The sequence below is a fragment of the Rhipicephalus microplus genome, chromosome 1, assembly GCF_043290135.1.
Source record: "Rhipicephalus microplus isolate Deutch F79 chromosome 1, USDA_Rmic, whole genome shotgun sequence".
Taxonomy (NCBI): domain Eukaryota; kingdom Metazoa; phylum Arthropoda; class Arachnida; order Ixodida; family Ixodidae; genus Rhipicephalus; species Rhipicephalus microplus.
Genome location: NC_134700.1, coordinates 259,812,844 through 259,833,579, shown reverse-complemented (window position 1 = coordinate 259,833,579; position 20,736 = coordinate 259,812,844). Strand labels below are relative to the sequence as shown.

At 47.2% G+C, this 20,736-nt stretch overlaps 2 protein-coding genes across 2 annotated transcripts in view; both read left to right on the top strand.

Annotated features, from left to right (window-relative positions):
• The window catches only part of LOC142814695 (lachesin-like), a 295,460-nt gene that overhangs the window by 47,576 nt on the left and 227,148 nt on the right, over nt 1-20,736 (top strand). The window lies entirely within an intron of this gene.
• Nucleotides 6,675-11,251, top strand: LOC142814689 (uncharacterized). Its single transcript, XM_075893866.1, has 2 exons — nt 6,675-6,769; nt 6,853-11,251. The coding sequence occupies exon 2, from the start codon at nt 6,892-6,894 to the stop codon at nt 8,548-8,550; it is 1,659 nt and encodes a 552-aa protein (XP_075749981.1). The 5' UTR covers nt 6,675-6,769; nt 6,853-6,891; the 3' UTR covers nt 8,551-11,251.

Below are 20,736 nucleotides of genomic sequence, written 5' to 3'. Positions count from 1 at the left end.
CGCAAACAAGACACGAAACACAAAAGTCATGAGTATCTTCCATCTAGCCTAATTTGCTACATTGTGAAAGAAACGCGCTAACAGGTTCAAAAGGCGCTTAAAACGAGAGCCCTAGCTCATCGTTAAAAATGATGCATCATTAAAAAAAAAGTGGCGTGCAGACAAGGAAGCAGAAGACGAGAACGATAACCCACCAACGCCAACTATCAACTGAAAGGGCGCATTATATATGGCGATGCGTTGAGTCAAAAATTCAGTTTCAGCAGGCATAGGGTTCAGCTCGCCTCTGAATTTCGCGTTGTTGTGATTCGGTGGTAACTGTGGCGTAAACTGAAACTATGCGGAACGTTTTTGTAACTCAATAACGGCGCTCAGCTGTCACACGCCGATTTGACGTGCATTGTGTGCAAGACGTCAATCGTCAATCCAAATATAATGTGCATCCTGTGGAACCACACGCACTCGTCTAAGCGACAGCTGCGTCGTGAGCTGGGAGGCCAGCGAGAGTGAACTGCGTCGCACGAACGTCACGCATTGGCAGTCAGGCTCCCAGTGAGAGAATGCGAAATACGAGCTCGACGAAGGCCGACACGTGTAGGGTCACGTGCTTGCGACGCGAGAGGAGTTAATCGAAGCTGCAAGCTGCAGAGCGTGAGAAAACGGGGGGAGGCTTGGCCAGAGTTCCATGCCAGTCATGTAGCCATGCCTTTTCGACTTGCCTTCTCACGACGCGTAGCCTTTGCTCAATATGAAAACGATCGCAAAACAACAATTGAATCCCATTGCGTCAGGAGAGAGTTCGTGTGCATGCATTTTTACCATTAGTTCGCGTGTGTGTACTTAAATACAAGCGCCTTCTTTTATATCGAATTGCGTCCGAGGGAAGTGTAATTCGATTTATGCCCTTTTTCCTGAGAGCATTTGTATCAATGATGATGTATAGGCTCTGCAAATCTATTTGGTTAATGACGTATTACTGAGTTAACGTCGTCAGTAAAGTAAGCAGTGGTTCGGGCAAATAATATACTGATGTATGGTAGCGCGAAATTCAGTGAGCACGGTCCTACAGTTATTACGAAAAATAGAAGCAAAAATTGTGTGCTTAACAGCTGATCATTCAATGACTGATACATATTTCCAGAGAAGCTTGTGGCCTGTTACAACTGTGCGATCAGTATAATATAAACGTAATTCAGACTGAGCGAGCAAGAGAGAGAAATGGAGACAAGTTGAATAAAACCAGCATATTGGTGGCGCGTCGGTTCATCGAAACCCGAGGAAGCCAGCTCACCGAAAAGAAAACACGTCTCCGAAGAGCGACCTACAGTCGGATACATCTAGCTTCAGTTGACATGACTATAAATTTTTTAATGCACTGACAATGTCTACACCATAGTCGCCATTACAAAACTACCGCACATATAAAATATTATGCATTAGAAAGTTAACCAACCCACGTGCTCCTAATTTCACCGAAGTTTTATTCAGTGTACCATGCCTCTACCCATCTCAAATATTCATATGCGGTCTACCTGGTTTGCCTTGGCTTCGGTCGCAAAATGATCTAGAAAAAAAAAACGTGTCTGTGTTTATACCCACTCGAAGTTTCTTTACTGATCATAAGGTGACAGCATTACCACTCGCAAAGTTTCTTCATTTCTGCGTGCCTACGCTTCTGACGAAGTTATATGCGTTTTCGTCTCGTGCCACGTACTTTTACGTACTACGTAATTTTTTTCTTTTTTACTTCCTTCACTCCTTCCTGGCAGTCAAGCTCGCGTACTTTTTCGCGTTGCCTTAGGTGAAACCACCGAATAATTTATCGCGCGGATCCAAGAGCATGTCGCCCGACGGTGTTTAATAATAGAACAAGGAGGGCACCTTGTGCACCGGCACCTTGTGCGACGAGCCGCGCTTGTTTTGCGACCAGGGGACATCCGGCAAGACAGGAGCAGAATGACCACCCAACTCTACGCCGCCGGCACGTCTTACCTTTTGCCTTTCCGGCATGCTTTTTTCCCTTGTCGTAATGGAAGCTTGGCTCTTCCGTAGTGCAATGTACGTCCTCACTTGCAACGTAGAAGCCACGCGACTTAAGGCAGGGACCATAGTTTATTCACCCTAACTGTGTTGGCGAAACGCCGCGAATAATATGCGAACTATTTGTTATTTTTAGGTACTCCGCATACCTTTCTGCCGCTCATATTTGTAGCGGCAGAGTTAATGCATCTAGCACTGAATGATAGAATGAGCAAAGAGGGATTAATCATCGCATGTTGTACACAATTCAGTGCATTACGAAGGAGATAAGCATGACTTTTCTGTTGAGTCTGGAGACAAACAAAACGAAACAAACAGAAGTAGCCTTCTCTAGAGTAAGGGGATGAAAGAATCACATATTATATGTCCGTACTGAAGAGCCGCACTCAGTAGTTGAAATTAGTTGTATTTTATGCTTTAACGCACGTACTTAGGTATCAAGCACGTATGATTTAAAAAGCATGATGATGACAGCACTTCTATTTCGTTGGCAGTACACGCTTGATTGCATCGGATCGAGTAAGTTTGTTCTCACTGCAACTTTTTTTTTCTAATTTTCTTTTTGAACTTTTCGGCACCGTATTGTACCGATTATGCCAGTTAAGGATTGTGAAAGCCAGTCCAGATAAAAAAAAATTGACAGATCTCACTGGTTGTCAGAATCAGTTTCATGCGATGCTGTGTACGAGTGATTGTCTATGCTGCATATTTTTTTAGGGGCGAAGCTCCTCAGTAGTGTAGTAGTAGTAGTAGTAGTAGTAGTAGTAGTAGTAGTGGTAGTAGTATTAGTAGTAGTAGTAGTAGTAGCAGTAGCAGTAGCAGTAGCAGCAGTAGCAGTAGCAGTAGCAGTAGCAGTAGTAGTAGTAGTAGTAGTATAGTAGTAGTAGTATAGTAGTAGTAGTAGTATAGTAGTAGTAGTAGTAGTAGTAGTAGTAGTAGTAGTAGTCATCTCTAGTTTATGAGCTATTCAGTAGATGGCGTTGTGTGTATATGTCCTTCGGAATAATATAACAAGATGGCGTTAGTGGTTGTCCCAGCATATCCACGGAGTTAATAATGATGAGTGGGGCGAAGCGTTCGTGCATCCGTCCGCTTTCCCACCCGTCAATTCGTCCGGGCTTACACCCATCCGTCCGTCTGTCTGACCATGCTTTGGTACTCTGTGCATCTGTTCGTGTGTCCATCCGTCCTTGAGTGCATCCCTCCGTGCTTCTGTCCGTCAGTTCGTTCGTCGCTGCGTCCATGCTTCCGTCCATTCGTCCGTGCGCCCATGCCTCTGTCTATCTGTCCATCCGGACGCACAGGTGGACGCTTCGCCTCACTCATCATCATTAACTCCGTGGATATGCTGTGATTATTTTTTCGTTTTTTGCTTTGAGCCAAGCAAGAAGAGGGGGACGGACTTGTACGTAGAGTAGTCGTGTGCACATCGTGGCCTACCGTAAAAATTGACTACACTGGCGTGTAAAGGGTAACAACTTATGGTCTGTCGTAACGTCAGCACCACCGTTAGAGCCCATACGTCAGTATTATTGAAACGAACTGCGCTTCACGGTTCGGTGACACGGTGCACTGTGGTTTCTTAGCACAGCTAGGATGGTTATTCGGGGCGGGGTACCCACTGTATCTAATCTCATCGGTGTGTGAGAGACTTCTGCGGATGATGAGATACGGTGATAGACGTGCGTGTGTTTCTGCAGAATGCAATAAAGGAAACAAACGCGTGGCCGTCATCTCTTACACTCATAAAATGACGCATGGACTGAAAAGTGTGGGGAACCGGTTTGGTGTGCGCGTTGTTTTCTCTGCACCCAATAAATTGGGCCGTATATGCACTATGGTGCCTAAGTGGGCGCAGGGCACGTCAAAAAGCACAGGATGTTTGCCGAAACATGCAAAACAGTTTGTTAAGTGTTTTTAGGAGTGGTGTATAGCATTCCGCTAACGTGCGGTCGCATGTACATCGGCCAAACCGGGCGATGTTTGAATACACGCCTCAGTGAGCATTTGAGTTCCTTGAAAGGTGGTCCTTTTTCCGTTTTAGCTTCACATTGCAATTGCCGCAAGTGTCAACCGTTGTTTGAAAAAACAAGTGTACTTTTCCGGCATGCGCTTCAAACCATGCGTGAAATTTCTGAAGCATATCACATTTCTAGAAATAAGAATCAATGTATCAGCCATCTGTCATTATCACTACTTGACTGTAAGTTTAACTATATAGATAATTCGTAGACAAATGCTTCGAGTGAACGCCACGCTTGCTGCTCACACTATCATCTTATTCCTGTTGACATGCGCACCCTTGTGTGCTTGTATGTCCTTCGAAGGTGAGAATAAACCAGCTGTTGTTGAGCGCTCGTGCTGTGTGCCTTCTCTTTGCTTTGTGTCTGTGTTGACCCCCGCACTCCCAGTTCGCTGAGCTATAACGTGAATATAATACACAATTTTTATTACCGTGTTTCCTCCCGAGTCCAGTAATGTTCGAATATAGCTCGCCAAATCATAGGAGTCCGAACGTAATTTACTTGTATGATTCGTGTGATGCCTCCTGTAATGTACTCAATCACTCTCCAACAATATACAATACAACGACTGGAATGAATCTATAACTTTATACTATGAATTTGTTGCTTCAAAAGTTTGTTAAGAAACCTTGCCTAATTAGGCAAGTAAGAACACAAAAGTAGTGTGGCTTACGCCACGCATTAGCAAGCAACATGCATTTGGTCTCGTTGTCAGATATTGCGTCGGCATCTTTTAAGCAGTCGCTGTTAGCTGATGTCTGAGTAGCATACTGCAGTAGAGTTTTGTGGTAGGCCATTTAACATGGTCAAGTCATCGAAGAAAATATCTTGTTGGGCAAATATTTTGCTGTTACCCAACACGAACAAGGCCGTATGTTCGATTTCATACTGCAAACGAGGGGAACACTAGGGATGCATCATTATTGATAGACCATCTCACTAAACACTTGCACGTTCTCGGTTCCAATACTAGCAAGACGTATTGTAAAATTACGCTGGCAAGGCTTGAGCCGAAATGTTTCAATCAAGGTGTTCTTATGCATGTGCATTACATTCCGTGCTTTATATCCCTCTATATACGCGTATTTATCCCGCGGGCAAATTCTAAGCGAATTCAGGCCCATGCAACGCTTTTTGTGCAGAGAAAAAATTCAATGAAAACTAGAAACGGGAGTGGGTTTCGGGTTTCTTTGAGGAGATCTGCGAATAAAAGAAATCATCTTGGTGGAAATGTACCGCGGATAAAAAAATGACCCAGAGAGTTCAGGTGAGAGTGGGCTACAAATAAGGCGCAACTGCAAAATTAAAAAAAAACATTATTATACTGTACCAAAATAAAGCTCGATGGTCGTGCTACAAAGAAACCTATCATTTACCATCACGTGTTTGCTTTCTTGTGCCACGTGACTCTTGCCTTTTTCAAATCTCTCTCTCTTCCTTCTTTTGTGTGCTTTATTGAAGGCATGCATCTAGATCTGAGTGGCATGATTCAACTGTAACCGAGGAGCAACGTGAAATAGAAACTCGGCGATTCTCGCTACACCGTTCGAATTCCACGTTGTTTTTTTCTTCTTCTATTCTTCCGAGCTTTATCGCACAATTCTTCAAACACACGCCCGTTTTGGTGACAGGGCAAACTGGTAGCGAAGAAGAGATCTGGTGCACTCGTCCAGGATGCCTGCGCACAAAAGACGCCACCGCCGCCGCCGCAGTCTTGAAGCAACGGTGGCGGCGGTCGGCGACCGAGTCTGCGATGCGTCCATATTAAAAGAACTCCAGCCTCCTCCTGTTATGAACTTGGTCTCGAAGTGAGAGAGAGAGAGAGAATGCGAGTTACGAGCGTATAGCGTCACTCTTATTTGCACTTTTCTCCGACCACCAACATCGCAATGCGAGACGCGCATTTTTTTACCACCGAAAAACTAACATTGAAGCGTAAATGATGTGCTTAGTTTTCATTATTTACTTTCTTCTTTTTCTTCGTTATCTTTATCAGAATACCCGCGCGTATTCTTCTCGCATCTTTCTTTGTGGAATGCTTCGCCCGCAGGCCAGAAAGCGAGGGCTCCCCATAAGCATTGCGACTTCTCCACAGCAGCACTGAATATGGGAGACGGCTGCAAAGACGAAATTGTGAGCGTCATAAAAAGAAAAAAAAGCAAGAATAAGAAAAAAAAAACTGCTTAAGCAACGCAAGTATGCAGGCGGACGCGTGCGTACCACCTAAGCCGAAGAACAGGAGAGACGCTCGTGGGAATAAAAGAACGCGGTGTGCTTTTCACGAATTTCTTTCTCTCTCTTTTTTTTTTTGCATTTGCAGTCCTTTGCATAAAGAAGCAGCGTTTTGGAGGTGAGAAAAGAAAACGGCCCACACCGAGTCGGCGAACACAATGCAAGTGGTTTCTGCAGTTTGTGTTGTACAGATGGCGCGCACTTCTCACGAGGTTTCAGCTCGAAAAAAAAAAAATAATGAATGCGTGGAACCGACTTCACCTAAACTTTTTGATCATTCGCACAATACGGCGCATCTCTCCCGGCGATAGCTCTGTTCCTGGCGCTACAGTAGCAACACTAAGCTCTCACTTCACAGAGACGCGTCTTGATCCCGATCAAACGCTGACGTGTGTACGTTTGGCTCCGGCTACTTACCGTGTTATGACCACCTCTTCAGGTCCTTGGACCCTGGATCACACATCACACCAACTGTAAGTGGACCTGGCACCCATTCGACACCTTGTTGGGATGTGATAATGCTCCTTGAGAACAGTGCTGACTGTTTATTGTTCAGCTCGACCGCTTCCGCGCTAGGCCTAACCGCCGGCCTAGTATGAGTGGAGGCGCCCAGCGCGACGCGGCCAGCGTCGCAGCGGGCGTCGCTGCTGGAGGCGACGCCGCTCGCTCATGGCGTGCTCTACATGCTGACCTTCGTCCCACTGGTTCATCGGCTGACACCTGCGCAGCGGATCTGAAGAAACCATCTTCATGGGAGCCTAAACCTCCACCACTGCCCGATGCGGACTACAAGGTGATTCTTCGGATACGCGGGGGTCTCGACTGTACCAAGTTGCACCCCTGTGTCTTACGACAACTCGTTCTCAAAGCAGTTGGACTTCCCATCAGCAGCCCTGATCAAATCAGGGTCAATCCCACCAGTCACACAGTGCTCGTGAGTACGTCAAGCATGGACCGAGCAGATTTATACCACAACATCCGGACCTTAAAGTTCAACGGAGTCCCCTACGAAGTCGTCACCCACGTTGCCGACCCTGTAGATTCTTGTCGTGGAAGGTTTCATCTCCCTCTGGATTACGCTGACGAGGAAATCCTTCCAACCCTCCAAAGATGTAATCCAGCCATGACCATTGGGGCCGCTCGCCGACTGAGCACCACCGAAACCATCTTGGTTGTTTTCCGTGGCACGCACGTCCCTTTTTACATCAACTACGAAGGCTGCACGCTTCGCTGCCGCCCATTCCGACTGAAGGTGGAAGCCTGCACCCGTTGCCGAAAAATTGGACATCGCCAGGATGTCTGCCCCTCTACTCCCGATGCAATCTGTCACAAGTGCGGACTGAAGGATTCCTCAATGGACCATGAATGTGAACCCGTCTGTGTCGTGTGTGGTGGAGCTCACATCACCGGTTCCCCATTGTGCAAACAGCGTTACAAGACTAAGACACCTAAATACCAGACACCTAAGCCCTCAGAAGTTCCATCATCCCGGACACCGAGCCTTAATCGCTCGCAAGAGCGTGGCCCACAGCGAGGTCGCAGCAAGAGCAAGAGGCGGGGCCCAAACTCGACTCCCAAAGAACTTGACTTCCCGACCCAGTCAACGAACCCCCATTCCACCAGTCATCTGCCAAACCCATTAAAGGTAAGCTGGGCACAGGCAGCTTCCTCTAACTGCTCCTTATCTCAAAACATTAGCCTAGAAAAAGTTCTAGCTGAAAACGCTAGCCTCAAGGCAGAAATTCAAAAGTTAAAGCTCGAGCTACAATCCCGAATGCCCCTTAGCAATCTTTCGCAGCATTCCGAACCACGATCTTTCATTCCTGCTCAATCGCCCCCTACTGTTGAACCCACGATACCTCTTCCTCCTACTGACATGGACACTACAATGCCTCGAGACACCTCCCAGCTGCCACCCTCAAATAAGCGCAAAACCCCTGCCACACCACGCGAAGAAGAATCTCTCAGCGACACAGTTCTAACTCTTAACGATAGGATAAACGCCCTCGAAAATAAAACACAGAAGAAATTCGCCGTCATTGAAAGTAAGATTTCTCACATAGAGAGCAGATTCACAGCTCAGGAGACGGGCCAAGCTGCCATAAATGACAAACTTGACAAGTTTCTAGATTTTGTACATACTCAAATGCAGCAGACCACTGCATGGATTGCGGCCGTCACGGCCAATAATCCAAATATAGCCGTACCCGCCTTCTCTCCTACACCCCCTCCCGACAATGGCTGCAAACCCTAATCGCTCGAACTTTGTAGTATGGCAATGGAACTGCAGGGGGTTCCGCAAAAAGAAAGCGACTCTTCAACAATATTTGGCCTCCTGCCCCAAACCCCCTGCAGTCATTGCCCTACAAGAGACCCACGGAAACATAACTTTTCCCGGTTACAGTGTACACCAAACTAAATCTCTAAATTCTCCCGATACTGCAATATTAACGCAAAAACATTTGACGGTAACTCACTCTAATTTCGACGGCGTCGATGTGGAGCACAACTTTTTGGAGGTCCTTCCTTGTAAAACTCAAGAATCGCCTTTATACGTATTAAACGTCTATAGTAGGCCACAGGCGAAACACCATCGCTTCAATACTCTCTTTGCCCGAGCCATTGCGGCCGCGAAACATCACCCTCTCCTAATACTTGGTGATTTTAATGCACCAAATCAAGTATGGGGCCACTCTGTTTCTACACCCAAGGGTAGGGCTTTGTGGGTTCACATACAGGATCACCGCCTCACCCTCCACAACAATATAGACATGCCCACTAGATTAGGTAATAGTGTAGCTAAAGATACATCTCCCGATCTTACACTCAGCCATCGCGTTCACTTTGTCACATGGACCAACCTGAACATTAACTTCGGTAGTGACCACTACATTATTCAAACTACCATACACTTCCGACACAAACCTTTAGCTCCCAAGCGCCTGAGCCTTATTAACTGGAACAAGTTTCGCGAGGCCCGTCACTGCTCGGCGCCTACTGAGATAGATGATATCTCGGAATGGGTACAGCAATTGCACACTGACACAAAAACGCATACCACCATGTTACCACCTGATACGCCTTTTACAATAGTTGACACCCGACTTCTTCACATGTGGGAAGCTAAGCAATCTCTCCTCAAACGCTGGAAGAAGAGGCGACACAATCGCCGACTGAGACTGAGAATTGCGAGACTCGATTTGCAAATTCAGGACTATGCCATACAGCTTGCTTGTCAACAATGGACCCAGAAATGCGAAAGCATGCATGGCCACCTAGACAGCAAGATGACATGGCAGCTCCTGCGGCATTTATTAGACCCTACCATATCACGTACCGCAAATAATCATCACATTAACAAACTACTTCACTCGCACAAAGGTAACTTAAACACTCTTTTTAATGATCTTCGCGACAAACACCTACCCAGCGCGTATCGATACGATGCACCTGACTATATCGGACAACCAAATGATGATCTCAGTAGCCCCATAACGGAGGCTGAGGTTAGACACGCGCTTGCGAACCTTCGCACCTCATCTGCACCAGGCCCTGACCTCGTCAATAATAAACTTCTCCGCAACTTAGATGAAAACTCAATTATAGCCCTCACTAAATTTTTTAACCACTGCTTCGACACTTCTACCTTGCCGGCTGCGTGGAAGGACGCCAGAGTTATTTTCATACCAAAACCTGGTAAGCCCATAAACACAGCCAACCTACGTCCGATTTCCCTCACTTCATGCATCGGGAAAACACTTGAACATGTAATCCTCAACCGCCTTAGCAAATTTATAGAAGAACACAACTTATACCCTCACGAAATGATAGGCTTCCGTAAATCCCTTTCCAGTCAAGATGTCATGCTTCGACTGAAGCATGACATCATTATCCCTAACTCTAGCCTCGATACTCAAGCAATTCTCAGTCTCGATCTCCATGGGGCTTTTAACAACGTCAGCCACACTGCCATATTGAGTGAACTGAGCGCTATAGGCGTTGGTAAAAAGATTCATGATTACATATCTGCGTTCCTTTCGAACCGTACGGCAACTATTTACATTGGGTCTGAACACTCTTGTTCTTACTCCTTGGGGAGTTTCGGCACACCTCAAGGATCAGTGTTATCACCTTTCCTTTTTAACATCGCGATGATGCCGCTGGCTCGAACGCTGAGATCCATATCAGATCTCAAATTTTCACTTTATGCAGATGATATTACCCTCTGGATGACAGGCGGCTCCGATGGTCACATTCAGGAAACTCTGCAAACTGCTGCTGACAGGGTGGTGGTTTGTGCGGGTAACATGAATCTGACCTGTTCACCCACTAAATCTGAACTGCTCCTCCTTCCTGCCCATCGGGGCTCTGAAAAGCACATCTCTGATATACAAATAACACTGAACAACACACCCGTGCCTAAAGTTGACAGACTCAGGGTGCTTGGACTACACATACAACGAAATCGACTAAACACACACACCATTAAAGCACTTCAAACAACTGTGGACCACACTCTACGCCTTATAGGCAGGATATCAAATAAGCATGGCGGGCTACGAGAGGCAGAGCTCCTCCGCCTCATCCAAGCCTTCGTCCTCAATAAAGTGACTTATTCTCTCCCTTATCTGTTCCTTCTGAGAAGAGAACAAAATAACGTAGACACTTTGTTACGTAAAATCTACAAATTCGCTCTCGGAGTCCCCATTCGAACGTCCACCGCACGGCTCATGGAGACAGGCACATTGAACACCTTAACTGAACTTATTGAAGCACACTTAACTTCACAATATGCTCGTCTTTCCAACACACAGACCGGAAGATACATACTCGATACCCTCAGTATCAGGCCAACTCCAACCACTAACGCCAAACACACTATTCCGCGTGAAATACACAAGAATCTACTCATTCCGCCGCTCCCTAAAAACATGCACCCTGTGCACCACGAGCAACGTCGACGACAGCGTGCAAAAACTCTCGAAAAACGATTTTCTACTTCTAAAGAAGTGCTCTACGTTGACGCTGCCGAATACAGTACTCGTCCTTTTTTCGCCCTCTCAGTTGTGAATTCGCTAGGTCAGATATCTGCTGCTGCTTCTATTTCTGCTTCCTCTTCTGAGGAGGCGGAAGAAGCAGCCATAGCTCTGGCCCTTACAGTTCCAAATTATTCACTTATTATTAGTGATTCAAAAACTGCCATCTACAATTTTGGAGCGGGTAGGGTGTCCAAAACAGCCCTCTCCCTCCTTTTGGCCCATCCCCCGCAACAAGACACGGCTTTAATATGGACTCCCGCGCACGCGGGCCTTGCCGGTAACGAGGCGGCTCACGCCAGCGCCCGAGGATTTACGTTCCGGGCGCAGGCGCTGGAAGAGCCAGGCCCCGTTTCGACAACGGCACCGTTTGCTGCGCGGGATCGCCTTTTAACATTTCACGACATCTGTAGTCACTACCGCCTTGGTCGTTTATCCTTACCGCCGCTAACGTCGAAATCCATACGAAGGCGCGAAGTACTGTGGCGACAGCTGCAGACTCACACCTTTCCTTCTCCTTACATTCTTCACCTCATGTACCCTTCTCTTTACCCGTCCTCCTCCTGTAAATATTGCTCCGCACAGAAAGCAAATCTTAATCATATCATGTGGGGGTGCCCTAAGCACCCCCCTCCACCGTCCCTTCGAAAATTAATTAGTAATGAGGAGCAGTGGGAGGCTGCCATGCGCAGCTTGAAACCCGACGTCCAGGAGGCCATCCTGGGTTGGGCAGAGAGGGTTGCGGAGGACTATCGAGCGTAGCAATCTCTCCTCATCTCTCTTCCATTGCACCTTTCCTTTACAAAGGAAAAATAAAGTTTATACCTACCTACCTACCTCACTTCACACTCGGTGTTTGAGTTGCATCAATAAGATTCCGGGTGTGTCATTCGACTATGTGCAGTTATATCTGCTTTCCCCTCCCAGAATGTAAAAGTTGTCTATACCGGTAGATAAAAAGGGTTGGCGGGCCGTAGAAGAGATGGAATATTTTTTAAAGAAAATATGCGGCACTTTTCAGTGCCCCCATTCATTACTGAAAGTTGCCTGGTTCACCCGGAAAATCAAATGTGCGGTGTAACGATTTCTCTGAATAAATGAGTATTGATTGAACGGAAAACGTAGGCTCCAGTGACATATCGCGTTTAACAATTCCTCACGAAGTCAAGCTTGCACCTTCCCTGAACTTTTGTATCATGCCGGTTCATACATTTACGGGCCACTCCGCATGCAAGGAGACCTGCATTTAGAAAGGCAATAGACTGATGTTGGATCTGTAACGTACCTATACTAGCGTAATTTTTGGTTGCCAATGAAATGACGAAAAGAAAGGAATGATTCTGAAGAGCATGCTTACAAATATTTTTTTAATTCAGATATGAAGTGCAATGCCGGAAGGAGGTGGTTCTTGAGCAACTTATTCACTGCAAAGAGCCTGCAATAGTTTCAGAAAGAAATGTTGGTCCAGTTGGAAGACTCGAAGTTTATTGTAATAAATAGCGAGAAAGTTATTCGCTAGATGTTGGCGAGTAGCTCAGTTCAGAAGACTATTGTATAACGCCGCAGGTTGAGAAAGATCAATTTATTCTGGTGTTGAATAAAAACATTTTTTAAAGTGAATTTTAAATTATGGTTGAAAAACTAGAGTTGGACATATTGATACGTGTATGGAACTGTCGCCCCGACACAGCTGAATTGGCACCCAAATGAAGAAGACGACAACGTGGTTGTTGTGGGTTGGATTCTCGAGTTTCTCCCGTTGGCCTGCATGACTGTGCACTCTTTAAGCCGTTAGCAAGACCAGATCTCGGTGAATAAGTCTTCCCCGTAACAATATATCCTCATTTCTTGTAAGAAGCGTGGCGCAATTGGTTTTAATTTATGATTGTATTTGTACTCAACCAACGAGGCTCTCAACCACAACGTTTTTTTAGACTGTACTCTCTTGACCCTACGTTAAGTCTTCAAGTCCCGTCGAGGCTTTGCCGAGCAGACCAGACCCTTTTATGCAGGCTGTGGTTGGGCGTTGCGTTTACTAACGCCTACGCTTTCCGCATTGGGATGGCCGACACCGCAGTCTGTGACCACTGTGACAACGAAGAAACCATCAGACATATAACATGTGACTGCCTAGAGTATAGTATACAACGACTATGCCTTCGCAAGGAGCTCAGCAAATTAGATTATCAACCTCTGTTGGAGTAAAAAAAAATTACAATATAGACAAGACACAACTTCGCAGAAGAAGACCCTGAAAGCGCTACTGCACTTTTTGTGATGGACCGGCCTTTGTGAACGGTTGTAGCCAGAACGCCCTTCCTGTGTGCGTTTTTGATTTCTCACGAGTGCACGTGCGTTTTTCCCCCTCTCTATCTACCCCCTATTTTTCGCCCCTGTTTCCCCACTCCCAGTGCTGGGTAGCAAATCGGATGAGAATATCTGGTTAACTTCCCGGCCTTCCTTTCTCTCTCTCTCTCTTTCTATATAAAGAATCTTTATGACACAATTACTAGTGAACATTAAACTAGGCTGCACCAAATATATTTCACTTTTCAATGGTACTCAAAGAAGGGCGACATCTTTACACTTGAGAGACAGGAAGAGAGGCTGTTATCTATCAGAAGATGTGCCATTATACCATACATTAGGTATACCCGATCTTAATACGTACAGGCTGGGACACTTTGCGCAGGTACACAGCAATGCGCTTCGGCAAAGGGTCCATACGCTTTGACGAAGATATGCAGGAGCTGGGCGTTCGTGTGGTTGATTCACAAATCACAATATGGGGATACGATATGTGAATATATAATAGCAGTAAGATTATTATTATTATTTTTTGCACAGACTTGTAGGCATCCTCAAAGCTTTCATGTACTTTTTTCTGCATCCTCTGATTCTCTTTCTCTACAGTAGAGTAGCAAATCAGACACTCTTGTGCCTCACCTTAGTGCTTTTTGTTCCTTGTTGCCGTCCTTACTTTTTTATGCACGATTCACTTCTTTAGAATACACGGCCAGACTTTGCCGAAAGGAACAAACGTTTTCATATCATATATGTACAAATATGGTGAGGCAATGAATAAAGAAACTAAGTTTTTAGCAATAGGAAATTGATTTCAAATAATAAACCACTACTTTCGTCCTGGTAACCTTAGTTTTATCAGAAAGTATTATTGGAAGAGCGTCTCATTATTTCAAACATCGGTAGTATTTCAGAAGCTAGCATGCCCTTGCGGGCAGTCGTGCACGTTTCATATTGATGCTTGTCTGACAGGTTTCAATATCGTTTGACATGAGCTCCGTGTACAAATGCGCAGTTACAAACGAGGAGGGAGAACACACTACCGCGATGGGAAACGAATTTGCCCGCTCTCATGCACGGGCGTATACAATCCCCATACTCGCGATGGCAGGGCCCGTCGAAAGCTCATAATTGCGTGATTCGAGCTCCCGTCTCAATCGTCGGTTCGCAAACACCGACTCGTGACAGACCTGCAGCTGGTTCGTTGTCGCGGAAAGAGCACCCCCGCTATCCTACTCCCCCATTTCTCTCCGCGCGCTTCACTCACGGACAACTTTGTGACCCGCGGCATTGCATTCTCATTGTCGAGAGCCAACGCATTCAATCAGCGTTCCTCGTGCCCCGAACGTTACCCCTTGGCCTGGCCACTCAGGAGCCCCCGCCGGTTTTATGTTCATACACCACAAACCAGATGGACGTGCCCCGCTGGTTGTTTGCCAAGAGAGAGACAGAGAGAGGGGTCCCGTCTCGACGTCAAATATCGGCGGTCCGCGCCACCGCGTCGGGTTCGAGCGTTTCGCGGAACTTTGGGCTGCTATACAAAACGCACCTTCGTCTGCTAGAAAACAATTTGTTATGCAATGTTTGTGTCGTGCACTGAATGAACTGTCCTTCGTGCAGTCGGTACTGAAAAACGAGACCGCAGCAAAAAAAAAAAAAAATCGCTCCATTCATTGTGAACACTGCGTTCACAACGACCAATAATGGTGGTTTCGTTTCAAATGGGCTGAAAATGGGCCGATATTGTTTTTTTTTTCCTCTGCGACTACTGTGGCACGCAAGGTTGCTTGCTGCCATTCTTTGGTGCGCAGACTGAATAACTTTCCGAATGCAACATTAAAATACTTCATTGTAACTTATTATTAGGCTGTCATAAATTATAACGAAAAGAATGCGTGTTTTGTCACTTTTTCTTCTTAATTCACCTCAATGTGCACAACGGTGGCCATAAACAAAAAGAAATACGTTGGATCAATTTTGACGGCTCGTCCAGCTATGCGCCACCTCGACGTGCTCCGATCCCGTTTTTGCCCTGTTCGCGATGGGCGAAAAACTTTCAACATGTTGGTCAGTCACCACTGATCATTTCGGCGACAGTGATTGGTCGATTCGTTTCTCTGCGAGGGAATTGTATGCCTTAAAATCCCCGTGTCTTGCGCCTTATGAAACGGCCAAGGGACACTTAAAAAAACAATTTTCCTCACAATAATAAAATACTTTTTCACAATACGAAAACCACCATGCTTACCGCGAGACGACGCTTTGTAAGTGAGGAAAGGCAAAAAAAAAGTGGGCTGCAACGCCACCGTAAAGCTTCCGTTCCAATCGCCGTGACGTCATAGACTTTGACGACGTCTACTAGCCCCAACGTAGTGCCTAATGGGTAAATATGAACCACTTTTCCCACGAAGGGGCCAGAGACTAATGACGCCAAGTTTCAAAAACGTTCGTAGAAATAGTGTGGCCGAAATACGCATAAGCCATTTTTGACATTTATTAAATCTGTGGCATCACGCGCGAAGACTTGGTGCGAAGCTTAAAAAATGAAGCTTTGACCTTGATTTTGTGTTCTATTGGAAGTCTACGATAGGAGAATTAATGACGACACAGTTTTCAGAGTATAACTTGTCGTCCTAAAGTGGTTCGTCGCGTCACTTTAGTGTCTTTTTGATGCAACATTCATGCAACGCAGGGAACGTCTGTCCTTCGCGCAGTAGGCGGGGTCCGCCGGGTTAGCGGCTCACGGGAAACAAATACGGAAGGCCTGACGGACGTCTCCCTCGTCTGCGCGCCGCAGATGGCACTCGGAGAACACGTCCTGCTTTCCGCGGGGGTCTCGGGAGATGAGAGCCGAGTAATGGGTTGGCGCGCATTATCATTACTGCTGCGCGCCGCCGTCGTTACCATTAATTTCATCTTGCTCTTGTTAAGAGCAGCGCCGCCAGAACAGTCGGGAGAGAATGCGACTGTTTGCACCGGGCCGCGCACAGGATTGCGTCACCGCGTAATTCGAGCGAACCGCAGAGCTCTTGGGATCTATTAATGGTCTGCCTTTATCATTCTTATTACGCTATACTACATCAGCAGTAAGGGCTTATCGAGCTCTTTACACTCTTGTCAATATGGTGCCACCACCATTTTTCCCCCTGTATTGCGTCACCTTCTTTCTCTCTCTCGAACTTACGGCGTGACGCAAAAAGCAGGTGTAAAGATTTGATTTTCAGTTTTTCTGCTTTCGCATTTCGCTTCATTCTTCGAACGAATTTCTTCACATCTAGTTAGCATATTTTTCGTCCACTTCGTCAATCACAAAGGCATTATAATAATTGCCCAACTCACTGACAATATACAGACGAATATTCAGTGTCGCATTATACTCTGTTGAATACAGCGTTGAATGAGCATTGCTGAAGAATCAACGTGCATTGGCGCATGGAAACAAGAGCTATGTTGACGTCAATCGACGTGAAAGGGGCCACCATGACGTGAAGAGCAACATTAGAGTCGCGAGACCTAATTAAAGGTACCGGAGATGACCGGAACTGAAGAAGACGTCGAAATGAGGCGCATTGCTTAATAAACAGAGCAACTTGGTCGCTCGCACAAATTGGTTCTCGTGGTGGCGAGGAAACGGACATGACAGAATGAAATAGCTTAAGGGAGAGGCAGGGACATGCGACGGGAAAGATGTAACAGCGGTGGGAAGGGCCTACGCTTAGTGGAGGCCAGCGCGTGAAAGCACCTACACAGCAACCTTTCGCAGCGGCACTCCCCGAGCGGACAGTATCTCCAGGTGTTCGAGATTAGCGCGCGCTCAAGGCGACGGGCTGGTTTGAGCGTTAACGATGTGTCCGAGACGAGGAAGACGACTCGATGGTGCGTGCACATTGTGGCGCCGTGCGACACTCCACTATGCGCGCTTCATTTAAGAGAGAGTCGGTGGCGACCGCCATTTGCATACGTCCGGGCTGCGCACCGCCACTCCAGGGTCCGGGTCGCGACGCGTAATTAGAGAGCAACGCCCACCCTCCTCTGCTGTCTCGAAAACCGCTCAGCGTTGCGCCGACGGACGTCGCGACTCCTCTCTCTCCTTCGGTCTTTCTCCGCGCGTCCTGCCCAACGCGGGCATTTGGAAGCCTTGCGGCCGCTGCCAGCCTAAATATGATCAGTCCATGCTCTTCCCCTTCGTGGCGCGACTCCCGAGACGGTTTCTCGGCGCGCACGGACAGTTGCGCTGCGAGGTGTGCTAGAACGCGGTCATTTTGCGCCTTCTCCTTTTCCCTTTCTCAGCACGTCTCGTCATACTTTCCCTTCCTCCTACCTGCAACGACGGACCGGTGTCATCTCTATTAGTGTCCCCGGGAGGAGTCCTAAATGCTGACGCGCAACTTCGTCGATTCTCGCTGTTTTCGGAATTCTGATGCGTTGTACCGTATTGAGAAGGAAGAATGAAATGGAATGAGGCTGTCACAGAACGAGCGCTAAAAATGGGCGCGCCGCCAAATTCTTGCGATAACGCGCGAAAGAGACGCCGCGAGGTCAAAAGAAATAAAAGAAATCAAACATCCAAGGCTCCCCGGGGCGCGCGCTCTCCTCTCGGAAGCGTGGCTTCGCCGACTAACCTCCTCACCCCACAACGGCGGCCGAGCAAGCGCTGGAAAGTTCCAGAAGGAAATAGGCGTGGTCATACCGAGTTGAGTCATCCTCCGCAGAGGGCATTCCAACCGTCTCGCTCTCCCCCCAGCCTTCGCTGCGTATCGCGCCGACGAAATGACGAGAACCTTCTGGAAAGTCGCGCGGAAGGTATTTAACCGAGCAACCGAGACGAGAGATCAGGAGAAGACGGAAGTTAGCGCCAGAGCGCGTAGGGATTCCGCCGTGTAGTCGGCGAAGGTTTTGTCCGTAGAGACAAAGCAGGAGAAGAAGATGATTTCCACCTGAGGGGTGAAGGCTCGAGCTACAGGCAAGAGCGTGTGTTTACCGCTATCGAGCGAAGACGCGTGGCAACAGCTGCGTGTGTGAAGCCGACGTGTTCGGGCGAAGAAGTTTGAAGCTTGGAGAGTGGCCAATTGAAGACGCGAGGTTTCCTGGAAGAGAAACTTCGAGGGCGCGGAACGACAACAACGCTGGACTTTGAGTGAGTGATTCTCGGAAGAGTATCATCCAGACTTTTGTTCCAAGAACTTTGGACTGGATAGGTTTTCTATCTCTTTAGTCTTTAAGTGTCTTGGTTGTTCAATGCATGCGACTGCATTGTAGTGCGTATCGTTGTCTGTGTCCGTTGTTTTGAGTTTGGCTGATTGTACTGTGTAGTACGTTGTTTGTTTGGTGACATATTGTATGCAACTATTGTGGAGTGTGCATACTTGTGTATTGTTTTCGGTCTGCCATTATTGAGAATATAATTTTGTTTGTTTATCAACTCTCGGCTCTGACTTGTTCTTTGGGCCACAGCCGGCGTCCGCTGGCGCGCCAAAAAGGACCACTTCTAAATTGTCCACGCTTTCGTGGTGCGGTTCGGGGGCCCATACTTCGGCCCTTGGAATTAGCCCGGCGATCGCCTCCCGAATTAACGGGACGAGTGACAATTAATCTGGCGTCCGCGACACAGGACCTTTTGGTGCACAGTGTGTCCAAAGTAGTAAGAAAGAGCCTCGAGTTGTTGATAGTGCTATCGGAGCGATTTTGTGTGTTGCTCAGTGTTCTCGTTAACGAGTGCAGGAGAGTGTCCCGATAGACTGATTTAGGCAGATACTTTTTGCACGCGGCAAGGTTTTATTTGCGAGACACGATGGATCTCGAAAAGTTAGTCGGTCTTGGTGAGAAGATGGGTCTTTCTGGCGCCGAACTACGGAAGTGGGTCACCCAGAAGGAAAAAGAAGAAAAAGAGAGGGCCAAGGAAGAAAGAGCAGCTGAGTTGGAGCGAGAGAGGTTGGCAGCTGAGAGAGCGAAAGAAGAAAGAGAGCAGCAATTGAAATTGGAGCTGGAGAGAGAAAAGTTGGCAGCTGAAAGGGCGAGGGAAGAAAGAGAGGCAAGGGAGCGACAGCTGAAAGAAGAAAGAGAGCTGCAATTGAAGTTGGAGCTGGAGAAAGAAAGACTGGCAGCTGAGAGGGCGAAAGAAGAAAGAGAGGAAAGGGAACGGCAGCGACAGCACGAGATGGAACTCGAGCGGCTCCGTTTGCAACAGCGAAGTGAAACTCCCGTCTAAGCTAGAGTTGAAAGCAGCAAACGGGAGGACCACGGCTTCCGCTTGAACCCAAGCAAGTTGCTCGTAGCGTTTGATGAAAGGAAGGACGACCTTGACGCGTACCTTCACCGATTTGAGACGATTGCGAGGAGCCAGAATTGGCCGGAACATCAATGGGCAACTGCTTTGAGTACTTGCTTGAGTGGTGAAGCGCTCAGTGTGTGCGGTAGGCTGACGCCGACCGATGCAGCCAACTATGCAAAGGTGAAAACTGCTTTGCTGAAGCGATTTAGATTTACTGTGGAAGGATTCCGGGACAGATTTCGGACAGGAAAGCCAGCTAATGGTGAGACGGCTACGCAGTACGCCGCCCGACTTAGCCATTATTTCGACAGATGGATTGAACTTTCAGGGACAGCACAGGAGTACGATGAACTTAGAGAGCTCCTAATTAGAGAACAATTTCTTACTAGTTGCCACCCAAGCCTGTCGCTGTACTTGAAAGAGAGGAAGACTGAGTCACTTGAAGGAATGCTTGAATTGGCTGATCAATTCTTGGAAGCGCAAGGTGGAACTAATTTGGCCAAGGTCAAGAAGGAGTGTCCCGATGATTCGAAGAAATTGGCTCCCGAAGAAAAGAAGCGTGCACTGGAGAGCATTCCGCGATGTTTTCTTTGTAACCGAGTGGGTCATCGCGCGAAAAACTGTCGAACGATCTTTACGAGCCCTACGGTAGTAAAATGTTTTAAGTGTGGTCAGACTGGGTACAAAGCACATGCATGTCGAAACGGAGCGAGTCAAACTCACCAGGTATCCTGTGTGCAAGCGGCACCGAAATCCGATAATAATGCCGTCACAGATGGATTCGTAGAGTTGAAAAATGGGGAGAAAATTCCTATTGTGGGTGCTGTAA

Excerpts from the sequence above, each read along its gene's own strand:
- LOC142814689 (XM_075893866.1), top strand. The coding sequence starts at position 6,892 with ATGAGTGGAGGCGCCCAGCGCGACGCGGCCAGCGTCGCAGCGGGCGTC.